At 41.0% G+C, this 13,015-nt stretch overlaps 1 protein-coding gene across 6 annotated transcripts in view; it reads right to left on the reverse strand.

The window, feature by feature from the left end:
• The window catches only part of DPP6 (dipeptidyl peptidase like 6), a 575,931-nt gene that overhangs the window by 43,531 nt on the left and 519,385 nt on the right, over positions 1 to 13,015 (reverse strand). For all 6 annotated transcript variants that reach the window (XM_049798774.1, XM_049798776.1, XM_049798778.1 and 3 more), the window contains exons 10-12: positions 12,756 to 12,853; positions 7,709 to 7,832; positions 6,781 to 6,819 (exon numbers count right to left, since the gene is read on the reverse strand). In XM_049798774.1, the coding sequence (XP_049654731.1) occupies positions 6,781 to 6,819; positions 7,709 to 7,832; positions 12,756 to 12,853 (261 nt within the window). The remainder of the gene's footprint in view (positions 1 to 6,780; positions 6,820 to 7,708; positions 7,833 to 12,755; positions 12,854 to 13,015) is intronic.

Raw genomic sequence — 13,015 nt, forward strand, 5'->3', positions numbered from 1 at the left:
TTTCATTTGTTTCTGACATTGTTCTGGAACCTGAAACATGAAACTATATTATTTCCAAATGCGTTTCACGACAGGAGAAACCTCACTGAAAAACAACTGTGATAACTGGGGCAAACCTTCTGCTTGACAGGTTTTCCTTTACTGAGGTAAATAGCAATGAGTTCACCCTACATTTCTGTATCTGTGCCTACTGCGTTACATATTCCAGCAATATGTCTTTGCCAGCGAGAGCAGGCATTGTGCAGATTAGTTTGAGGTTCATTCAGAGTTGCAGGGGAAGGAGGTACACGGCACGGATGACAGACATGAGGCTTTTGCACTCGGCTGATGTTATGAGCCAGCCTGTTTGCATGTTCTTCTTACTGGAAAGACAACACAATAATAGAACCAGAATTTTGTTTAGGATCTTGTCAGAGGTGGTGACTTATCCCGGGTGGCAAATGGGGGGGACACGTCAGGCTGAAAGGTTTTTGGAACAGGATTTTATGCTGTAGGGAGCCACAATGGGCATGCACTTGAGCCTTTGGTTGACTGTTATTGACTGAATCCCACAACCCTAGAACAGAAGAGCCCTCCTTGAAAATAATAGGAGATCGGTTCAACGCTGGTAAAAGAAAATACTTTTCCTGTGCAGCAGGTAGGGAATTTTTGGAAGTTTTTGCCACAGGTGGCTTATGGAAGCAGCTGGTATCAAATGTGCCAAAAGAGATTGAACTCATGATTCATTAACAGATCCTAAAGGGAATAGATATAGCCTCAAATGTCTGTAAACTTTTTATTGTAGATGCCAGTGAAATATGAGAGGACTGGACTGTGGAAAGTAGCCAGTTCACACACTGTCCTTAAATTTACCAGCAGAGAAAGCAGCGGTGAGACTCGGTAGGGCATTTCTTAAGTCCTTATGGCTCTTGTCTTTTTGCTCAGCTAGATCTCGGTAGGTAGACAAATGAATGCTACCCAAACAGTCAAGGCCAGTTTCCAGAAATCCTCTGCTTTTTGCAGACGAAGGACAAAGCTGTCCTCATGTCAACTACACAGAGCGATAACTCAGTGCTCTCAGACTCAGGTAAAAGGGAAAAAAAATTAAGGCAACTTTTGCATGATTCCACAGCAGCTTAAATTGAAGCTTAAACCTGACTAAGCAAGTGTGGGTCCCTGATCCCATTTGCCTTTCTGGGACCCGTGTGAACAGACAGGGTCCTGGCGCAGGCAGCAGATCCAACCAGAGCTGCTCACCTGTGATGGGCAATTGGCCCCTGGGTTGAGGAGGAAGGAAATAGGTGGTTGGAGCTGTGGACTACCCAGTCGTCCTCAGAGTTGAAGGAATAATCACTAAACAAAGGATGACCCTGTGGCTGGAGAAGGAATTGGTGGGACTAACCAACTTGCATCACTATCAGTAAAAGAAAGAGGCAGCAGCGCCATTTCCAGCAACCTGTTTATTGCTGTGCATCAAAATGTTGCCACCAAAGACTTCAGCTTTGGTGGAAGAGATAAGGTGATGGAAGGCTGCTGGAGGGCACTGCGACTCCTGGAGTGATCAGTGCTGGAGTTCAGAGTTGTGCAACACAGGTCAGTGTATATGCAAATGGTCAGGAGAAGAAAAACTAAGGAGTGCCTCCAGAGGCTTATCCCAAGTTTGGCAGGATCAGAATGAACAAGGGGACAATGCTAAATTCAGTCTGAGTTTCTGTAGGTCTTAGAGAGGGACATGAAGTCCCGGAGTAAGAAATAACAATTAAAAAAAAATGTCAAGTGTATTCAATTGTGTTTGGAGAGGGATCACTGAGCATCACTGGATCTGCAGCCACCTGAGGAAGACTCCTCCGGTGAAAGAAGGAAAGGCAAGGCGAATGCAGGATGGTGGGGAGTGCACAAGTGCCTCTAACCTTGAGGATTTGCATGATCAAACGTGCACTGGGACAAATATTTGAAAGAGAAATTACCCACTTTATGGTGAGTCAGAGTGTGTGAAAGCCATGCGGACCCATAAGTACAGCACCACCAAAACTACCCACACATTAACATGGGTCAAACACTCATCATATCGCAGCACCACAGGTTGCAGCTCCAAACTGGTCTGCCTGTGCTCTCACGGTTCAACACACTCCTTGCCTCCTGCTCTTCTAAAGTACAGTGCTTCACGTGCTTTTGGCTGGACTCCACATATTTCCTCACAGAAATCAGTGGGAAAGCAGATTCTTTTTTTTATTACTGACTGAGAATTATACTTCCATGAGAATTATGTTTTTCTGGTTCATCCTTAAGTTTTAAAAAGGAAACCAATTAATCTGAATAACCCAATCCTTTCCAGCTGATTCTCTGATGCATTTTCCTTTCCTCAGCAGAGTCTCCTGCCCTCTCTGCCTGCTCCACCTTTGCCCAGATCTCAGAATGAATGATTTTGCTCTGTAAGTATTTATCATTTCAGGGAAATGTCCCAATACTTTAAGTTTCACAGGGCCATAGCTCTGATAAACATATGGATGGGACATAAATCCTTTTAAGCCTTTGCATTTTGGTAAACACTTTGTTGAAATCCAACAAAAAATGTGCATCAGCTTTACTGTGACAATGACATCACCTCCTCTTTTGGGCATGCGGGGAAGATCTCTGTCCATCCCCTGCCACACTAAGCCCCTCGGGCAATGCTGAACTTCATCCTCCGTCCCTGTCCCCATGCTCATCTGTGGTTGGGTGTATCACACCAACCACCACCTCTGAAGCCAAGGCACCTGCACCAAAATACAGGGTCATCAACTGGAGGGGAGAGGAGCTCATACGTCTGAACATCAATTCCCTCCACTGGATGAAATCAGGACTCTTCATTTAAGTGCCAAAGACTCTGTTTGTAGCCAGAAGCTGCTTTGTTAGCTCTGGGAGATGAATTTGAATATTTGAATTATGGGGCTCTGGGTCCTATTTCTGCTGCAACCTTTGTCTTTAGGGCACCATTAGGTCAGTTATGGGGTTGTTGCATGAGAAAAGGGCTTTACAGGGTGAAAAAGTCAGTGTTGTTTGCAAGGTTCTCTGAACTCTGCTTTTATTTTAAAAATCTCTTTTCATACCGCCCATTAACTATGTGAAAGAATCATCACTAGTTTATCAAGCTGTCAGGATTAAGGCAAGGGAGTTGTAAAAGAAAAATGGTGTGAGGTTTTCAACATCACAACCTTTTGACAGAGCAAAAGTCTTTAGTTTCAGGCTGAGGTGATCTGAAACCCTAGGGAAATAGGAGGACTGGAAAGAAAAATGCAGCCCAAAAGAACTGTTATCAGGGGAGGCCAGCTGGCCCATGGAGGCAGTTTTGGAGGTTATATGTCACTAACCAATTTAGTGGTAATCCACTGGTCCTGCTGATGTCAATGTCAAAGCCTACAGACTTTGGTGGAGTTGGAGTTGCATCCTGGTTTGTAATTAAATTTGTTCAGGCCACATTCACAATTAAATAAATAAACCAATTAAAATGCCAGGAAATTTTATCTTCAGCAGGTGCTCAGAAATTGTCTTATTTCTCCCTTGCTGACTCATTGTCTGTATATGACCATCACTGGCATTATTGGAAAATGGCTTCTTCACAAAAATTGAAACAAAGTTGTTTACAGCTATAATTACTCCTTCAAAGAATTTGTATATTTAAGCAAAAGTATGAGTAAAGTTCAGTCCCATGCTCAGAAGTGCACAAGCAAGTATATAAATAAAAGCGGTAAAAACTTTCAAAGTCCCTAGGCCATTTTGGTGAACATGTGCCTGTTCTTACTTGTGCAAAAGGTTTGAAAACACTGGCCATATCATCTGACAAGGAGTGACAGATACTTTATAGCAAAACCTGTGTAAATACCATATATTTCTCATTATACTTTGAGTAATTTATCCTATTTTTAAGCCACACAGACAGCGACAGCAGTATTTCTCTTTGCCTGTGTTAGAGAGAGGATCTCCAAAGATTTTGGACTTGAATAAAATTCATTTATGAACTTAAGTCTAGAAGGGAACATGAGATCATTTACTATGACCTTCCATACACAGATTATTAAATGTCACTGAGTTACCAAACTACTACAACAACAACAACAAAATTCAAATTCATGGTTCGTATGCCCTATCTTAGAGCTCCCAGTATTTCAGACGGCTGAAAAAAGTCAACCCTATCATCCTTGGAGACCCCCTCACGTCCCTGGTGAGTATCTTCCGATACTGATGTTTTTCTCCCCTCGTCTCCTGCTCCCAGCCTACCGTGAAGTTTGTCCCTATTCCAGGAAGACCAGATGCACTTAAATTCCCAAGAAAAGGGTAAAGCTCCTATATGTTTTTCAGACCAGGCGTATGGAGTACTTTGATGGAGTATTTTAAAGAACGAGGCAAGCAGTTAGATTCCTTGGTCCTATTGAATTAAATCTGGGGTCTGGTCAATGGAGCATACAGATCAAGTTGGCCAACGAGGCAGTGGGTTTCTTCTTCAGGGGGGGCTGAGTCATGCTCAGGGTCCATCGACCAGGTGAGCACACTGCTCACCTGGCTGTCTACAGAGGGGAATTGGGCACCTGGCTCATATGCATATACCTATATTAAAATGTCTCAATCATGGAGTCTTCAGCCTGAGCTCAGTCACCCTCCTGAGCTCCTTCAGTAGCTGCCTAATGTGCATTTCATCTCCTCCTTAAAGAGGTTAGGGGACTCGCACTAGCATTTAACATTTTCACATCAGTCTCATAGTCAGATGCACAGGCCATGAAAATAACTTTCCAGTTATCTAGATTAATGTGTCATAGAGTAAAAGGTAAATACAAAAAATACAATTATCCTAGTAATCATACATTGAGTCAAAACGAGAATTTTAAGTAATTTTGTTGCCAGAAATACAAGCCAAAGAGCTCTGTAATTTTTCAGATTCTTACAAAAGCCTTTGAAGAGTGCTATCAAATGTCTCCAAAGTCCATAGCAAATGTTATCTTAGTTTAGTACTGAGACGACTGACTCATTTGGCTGTAATGAACATCTTTCTCTAACCTCAAACTAGGTATATGATGTGTGGAGATGCAGTAAAGCAAACTGTATTTCCCTGGAGCAGGCCTGTTAGAGACTGACAGATCATTTACTGCAGTTATTCAGGACAAAGCACCATCTTTTAATGCCTGTCCATGTGGCAGGTAAATGACTAAAGAACCAGAGCAGTGTAGAAACACAAGTTCTACTATACTGCATTGATGGAGGTCCCAGTAAATAGGAGTGAAAGTATTAAAATTATCCTTGGATTGATAAATGGATCGTGTAAAGTACTTTTTTTTTTTTTTTTTAAGATACAGATAAGTGAAATTTAATTTTCTCTTGACTTTGCTTGGTTTTGAAGCTTTTGTTTTCTACTCAAGCCAACACTGTCCTTGTGAATGTAAGGAAGGCTTCAGCAGCATTTTTACTCTAGACCTGAGTATACCAGCAAAAGATTATTTAAGATGTTTGGAGCACAAAACCTATCTTCTCTGTAAAATAATTTTTTATCTGGATCAGACATAGCCCGTTGTTGTAGGACAGCCACTGGAACAGAGGAGATCATTGTTCTTGCTGTGAACTGATGTACTACAGTTTCTACAGGTTCTTGGATCCTCTGAGCAAGCTGTGACAAAAATGTGAAATGCTTTAAATCTGGACTTGGAAAAATATAGTACAAGATCTTTATCTGACATGCTACTCCCTGTCTGGTGTTCACATAACCCATGAAAAACAGTTTTGTGTTGTGGCTGAATTGATATCAGCAGCTTCTCTCTAAAGAACAGCTTAATCAAATCTGAGGTCACTTCACAAACTGACTGCTGGGGAAGTGTTATAAATGATCTTCCAGAGATTTACATGCTGGAAACCTAGAGGTTTTATATAGATATATGTCGAAAAAAGCCCCCTTTTCTGGGGAAAAAAGAGAAGGAAAAAAAAAAAGAAAAAGAAAAATCCCATAAATCAAAACTCCTTGGGGTTTTAAATTTTCTATCCTATTTTCCATTTCTGTTTTTTTTTTTCAGGTTTTATTTTCATCTTTGTTTTATTTCATTTGGGGGATGAGAGCACATAGCCATACAATGTAATAGCATTATGCACAAGTTACAGTGTCAGAAGAATTACGTGACACAGTTGTCTGTTAAACCAGGATATGAAACTGGATCAGGTAGTTTCTCCCCATTCTGTGCTCCATGGAAACTCTCATTGTTTTAATTGCCCCATCGACATTTTAATGTTGTCACCTTTCTTAGATGTGCGAATAGCTGCAGAGTAACATAGATAATTTTGTTAAGCTTAAATGACTTAAAAGTTTCACCTGCATGATTTTGTCTCTAAATAGACATAGGCACTTTTAATAAAATGACCTTTGATCTTCTGTTTTCAACAGTGGACTTCTTGCCTGTCTGGAAGACCAGAAAACAACCCCCGTACTGCTTAAAATCATCTATCTCAACATAGGGTATGAAGGACTACCTCTGAGGACGATAAGCCTCACACAGATACTGTCAGTGGGTGAACTTCCACCAGCATCAGCTTTTTGTGTCTTTTAAATCCAAGTAAATTGAAGTAAATCCCAGTAAATATGAACTCTAGGACCTACCAGAGAAGATGGCATCTTCAATAAGAAGAACTTGTTGATTACTGGGAAACTCTTTTCTATGATAGAAACCATGCCACCTCCCAGGTATCTTTCTCAGGTCTGGAAATCAGTTCTTCTCTTTGGGGGGAAAAACAAAGAAAGCAAAAAAACTGCCAAAAACTTGACTGCAAAGAGAAGATCACTATTACCTGTCTGTGCAGCCAGCCTTCGCTTTCATCTTCATGTTTCTAAAACAAAACAAAATCATTAAATACCATACTTTACGTGTATTACATTTTATTTATCAGTGCAGGCAGCAGTTGGATTGAGTCTGAAAAGTTGTGCAGAAGCACAAAGAAACTTCTCAAATATGTGCTTCAGGAGTGTAATCCAGTACCTGCTCTCCGTGTCTTTCCTCTCCGATGAATAAGCGTGCACTCATTCAAGAAAGCATTTTACTCATAGAGACAAACCACATAAATCCATGAGATATACTGTTCCCCAAAGAAATAAAGCTTGTTAAGAAGCAAATAAAGGTTGAAATAAAAGTTGTTAGGAAAAGATTCTGCACTGTGCTCTATGCACAGTATTGCATCATTTTTTCAAGGGACAGGTATATCAGAACACTTTTCTACTGTGGAAACACCTATGCCAGTTTAGAAGATGGTATCTGCTAATACTTACACAGGTTATATCTATACGTCATTTACATTAGTATGTCTGTAGAAGGTATTAATTAACTAAAATGAAAAAGTGGGCAGACGAGCATGAGATTTTGAATGATGTTAAATATACATAATAACATTAAACTAGAATGTTGCAAAGATATTCAGGTTACAAACTGTTGAAGTGTGTGTGCTTGTGCATGTATACAGTTATTTTAAGGCAAGCAACCTCTCTTACACACACACGCACGCAGAATGTGTGCAGGGACATACTGTTCCTGGCTTTTTAGAAGGTGTAAAAAAAAAAAAAAAAAAAAAAAAAGTAAATATTGCAAAGATTGTTTATATTCTGTGTCTGCCTAAATAAATGTGTGCCAGCTGACTTGTTGCCAGGTAAGATAACTGAAATACTTTCTCCCTGCATGGGTTATGAAAACCGATGGCAAATGAGCGTTTGGCTCATCTCTCCTACCTTTGTGCAGACTCCCGTGGTGGCATCGCAGAGCGTCAGGATGGACACGTTCTGCGCCCTGTTCAGCCAGTTTACTGCCACCTTGGTGCTGGTTGCCCATTTCACCATGGTTATGTAGTAGTCCCTGCAAACACAGACATACGTAAACCAAATCACAGTACTGACATCCTAACGAATTGCCACGTGGCAGAAGCAGGCTGCTTCAGGCAAATGGTCCGGGAGAGATCTCGGGTTATTAAGAATGCTGCTTCTTGATGTCTCTAGGCTTCCTTATATATGGATTTCAACCCCTAAAAATGACATTTTTAGGGCTATGCAGGTGTTTTATCTGCCACTTCTGAAAGTCATTTTCAAAGAAGAGACAAATGCAGAGATAAAGAATCATTCAAGCTATTCCATCTTGCAAGAAGGACTGAAATCCCTGGAGCTACAAATTTATGCACAAGTGGAAAAGAAATTGCCAACTATTTCCATTCTGTGCAGACTAACCGGCTGACTCAGACCCACCACTGCCAATGGCTGGATTCTTTATGCTTAGGAAGAGTTAATGGCCTACTACACACCAAAAGATCCACAAGTGTGGCACTAAAAGGAAAACAGCAAGAAGGATAGAGTTTAAGAGAGACACAGGGTTTCCGTAACGCAGATGCAGCTGGTTGCCATAAAGACATCAGCAGAGATGTGACAGTTTGCGTTGGCAAAACTGCCATCCCACACTCCCTGTACCATCCTCTATTGCTGGACGTATTCACGTTGTGATAATACTTGGAGTAAACCACCAGCGTGGGCTGCATGGTCCTGTAATCGATATCTTTAGGAAAAGTCCTGTGCGATAGTGAGCAATGGAACTGCTTAGGCTGGGCTGGGCTGGAAAATACAGGATCACAAATAAATATCCTGATGGTCGCCTTCTCAGAGCCAGTACGCGGTGGGACTCCCAGCCCACCTCTGCAGCAATTCAGGGCTTCACCACTTCATCTGTAGGGTAAAACTCTGGCTGAGCTGCCAAAGCTGGTGATGTTATTATATACTGCTGGCTACGTGGGCCAAAGACATCCTTAAATTATAATATGACTTTTCACAGCATACGGTCTATAAAAAATTTATTAGTTCATTTGTTTGCTATAAAATATGTATAAGGAATTGTTGCTTTCATTGGAATTAATGTGCCGTGTCACTGGAGAGTACTTTGTGTTCTGGCAAGCGCTCCTGCATATACTGAAGAGAAAGGGCAAAAGCAGCAGAGGCCCATTTGTCTAGCAAAATAACAAGTTGGAAATTGATTTTGTAGTTTTCAGAAATATTTAGTGCCTGAATTTGGCTGGGGAAAAATAACAAAAGACCTCAACGATTGCATCCATGGCACTGGAAGGAAGGATACTTCCAGGTGAGACAACAGCAGTCTGAAAATTCAGTGCCTGAAATAAAATTGTAATTTTACTCTTTATCAGCAACAGCATAGGCCCTAAGAGGAAAAGAAACAACAAAGCAAAATTAAACTGTATAACCATCTCTTCTTTCGCTCCAAAATTAACTGAGCAGGCTCAGTCTCCCCAGAAAAGGAACATGAATTTAGCACATATTGTGGCTTGGAGCATTTTTTCTATAAATCCAATTTAAAGTTTGAAGGGCGTATATTTAATTTTTACATCCCTCTCGCTGTTTGAACACAGAAGCCACGGTTCTTTCTCAGGAACTTTTAATTATTATTTTAGGTCAAACATTATCTTCCCTACCACCCCAGAGATGGGCATGGAGTCTCAATTTCTCTCTGAAGCCTCTCCCAGCCATCAAGCCCACGGATACCGCAGCCAGCAGACAACTGCAGATACTTGTATAGTTATTATTCTAGTCTCAGAGTAGCGTGGAGTCTTTAATTCACTTCACATATCTTCTGTAGGACAACCAAGTTTTATGTTTTCCGTTTTGCAGAGGAAAATGAGGCAAGAAGGTGTGATTCATCTCAGTTAATTTTAAACATCTGCAGCTCCGGCAGCTGCACTGGTTGAGCAGCCAGTGGAGAGAAACGGGCAGTCAGTGCATTTCCCAAGCCCTCTTTACCTGAACTGTCCCAGATTTTACACAGAGCTGACTAGGAGAACCTATTTCTTCCCATGGAGTGAAATCTAGACCAGCAGGTACCTGACCACTTTGTTTGTAGACATCCATATCAGAGCAGGTTTCATCCTCCGAAAGGGAAGAAATAACTTCCCTGGGCCCCTTCAGGAAGGGTGCAGTTTTGCTGAGCTTTGCAATGTATTTCCCCATCCCAGTAAAAATGTTGGTGGTTGGGTTTGCAATCACCTGCGACTGGTTATGGTGCGGCGCCCTTATTCATCATGTAAATTTACTTGGCTGCTTTCTGGAGGTCTGAATCTAAAATATGAGGTATGCTTCTACAATATGAATACTAAAAGTACGACAACAGTAATAAAGCCATAAACACCACAAAGAACAGACAATGATATTTTATCATAGAATCTCAGAATGGTTTGGGTTGGAAGGGACCTTAAAGATCAATGTGGCCAAGTGGTTGGCCACAAAGATTATGCAGTCCCTGGGGCACAGCTGGCTCCTGCCTCTCATCCAGACTCGAGTTGTCTGAGTTTCTCCATTATTTATTTGTTCATGACCTACGCAAGGACCCATGACGATTTCTGCACTCAGGGGAGATAACATCTTTCTTTAATTTGTCAACTGGGATGCAAATACGACATGAGAAATAAGTTGGATCGTGGTCCAATTCTGATCACCTGCGGATGTAACTCTTGGGCTCCAATGGTTTTCACCAAAATAAAAAATGCCTGTCAGGCATTAAATGTTATAATATTTTTTTTTTCCCCCTGCAATTGCCACCCCTTCCCTTGACTTTATTTTTCTTACAGAAAAGCATGGCATTGGAGAAAATTTAGCAAAAATGCTCAGAATGAAAGATTTTTAAAACGGGGAAATTATCAAAATTGTACATTTTCCCCCCAAATATGTTTTCCCATCATCAGCGTTTGCCTTTTTTTTTTTTTTTTTTTTTTTTTTTTTAAGTGAAAAAAATCCCAATTCTGTGGAAAATTTCTGACTTCCTTTAATTCTAGAAGAAAAAACACCCTGGCATATCTCCACTTTATTCTCAGCTTTATTAATTGTACTAAACCACTTTGCTCCAGATAAAAAGAACACCAAGAAGTGCTGTTCTGTCTATATATCATCTGTGTGAACAGATTGAGCACGTTGAAATGCTTCAGATAGGACTGGTCCGCTTGAAGATCCTTATCACCAGCTTCCCCCGCTTCTTTGAAACTCCCTTCTGTAACTAACTGTATGGTATATCCCTCTTGTCTATTTTAATGAAATGTTATCTCACTAATCCTCTCATTTCAGAAAACATATGCATAATGAAAATGCACCCCTATTGCTCTACCAGCACTGCTTATATCATGCCCTAGGGATGGCAATTGCCATGGTTTTGATGAAATACACAGAGACTAATTAATTATGATATATTTTGCATCATTTTACAATATTGATTGCAACCAAATAAATTACAGCCACCCATAACCATATAGGACAAATTTATTAACAACACTTGGATCCCGCAGTCCGAAGTTATTACTATAATTAAAATGTTTCTGAGTTTCTATGTTTACACAGTACACATAGGAAGAGAAAAATGATATTGTCCACGAGCTGCAGTTCTGATCCTGTGATTGAGATACTGTGATGGGGATACTGTGATGCTGAATTCCTGCCTGCTGTATACAGATGCGAAGTGGTATTTTTGAAAGGCAAGTGCATTTATGCCCATTTGGTTTGGTCACAGGTCATACGTCTTTTGTTACATAAATGAATTTTCAGTGAAAACCTGTTCTGAGGCTGACATTAGCTTTCCTAGCAAAGAAAGGCAACTCCCACTGTAAATGATCCCACTGGTTTAGTATCCTCTCATCAGATGACTGCACAGCCGATCCACATGCCTTACATATTTATCATGCATAATGAAGGTCACCCCTGCACCCTCCCCTGCCCTCCAAGCTGCCCTGTTTCATTAGCTCTGTGCCGTACCTCTACCTTTTTTGGCCCTGGAATTACAGATCCAGGAATCTAATCTAGCAATCAGTAGAAAAAGGAGAGCACGTGTGTTGGTCGGACGCTCCTACATGAACAAGTGATGTGCTTGGGAACGACAATCTTGCAGCATTACACTTGGAGAGGTCATTACTTCAGATGTAGAAGCAGAGTCTGATTTCTCTCGGCCTGCTATAAAGCTATTTCAAGTTTAAATCAAAGTTACCCAAATCTGGATTTGGATTCTAATCTCCAAGCTTTACAGGGAGGAGTGTCATGCATTAGCTAAAGCTGCTTCTCTCCTGAGCAACATGATCTTCCTTTCACGTGTTCACAGACCCACAAGCGTAGCTCAAGCTTGGACCGCACGCTGAAGTCTAAGCCAAACTTTTAAACTGTTGCTGAATGCAGACTTAAGCACTTACTTAATTAGAAATGGGCGTCTAAGTGGTTGGCTGAATTGCAGGCCAGCTTCTAAAATACACTTGCCCTAAAAACAGCAAAAAGCTTTCCTTTTTATTTTTAATGAAGACTGGGCAATGTGTGTGCAGAATGTCCGCCTGGTTTCATTCCTATGTTGACGTCACGAAGCAGCGAGCTCGTGTTTGCTGTGTTATAGGGCTGCCCTGTTTCTGCTTCATGGTCTTTCATACAGGCTGCAGACAATATCCCTTCTACACTGCCTGTGGTTACATGTGAAATGAATGTGTTCTTATGGATTTGAGGGCATTCTGCCAAGTTCTCTAAAAATAATCCTACTCTGAAGTCAGTCTGTATCACAGCAATTTCAAGTAAAAAACTAATAATGTGTTATAAAATACATGTACAAAGAAAAAGAATTTGAAAAATTTTAAGCATGTTTACACAGACAAAACTTTTCGATACTGGCAGAGAAAGGCAGTGTAAAATGGCCTTGGAAAAAGTCAGAGTCTGATATAAAACCCCGAGAGAACTGGGGTCCGGCATCCCAGGGCGAGAAAGCACCTACCTCATTCTCTGATCGTCTGGGGGAGTCATTTCCAGGTCATGAGTAGGTCCATTCAGACCAATCACATGCAAAGAAATAGTTGGATTCTCCATCCCAGCCTGGATTTTAAAATAAGAATAAATTACCATATCTTATACAACACAGAATGGTTTTGATTTATTTTATCCCCATGGATTATAAAATGCATTCCCGTTGTATGGGGTTACGGACGGGACTGCTGCAGTCGTTCACAGGGAAACTGCAACTGTAGTGATGTGGCG

Source organism: Accipiter gentilis, chromosome 4, assembly GCF_929443795.1.
Source record: "Accipiter gentilis chromosome 4, bAccGen1.1, whole genome shotgun sequence".
Lineage (NCBI taxonomy): Eukaryota > Metazoa > Chordata > Aves > Accipitriformes > Accipitridae > Astur > Astur gentilis.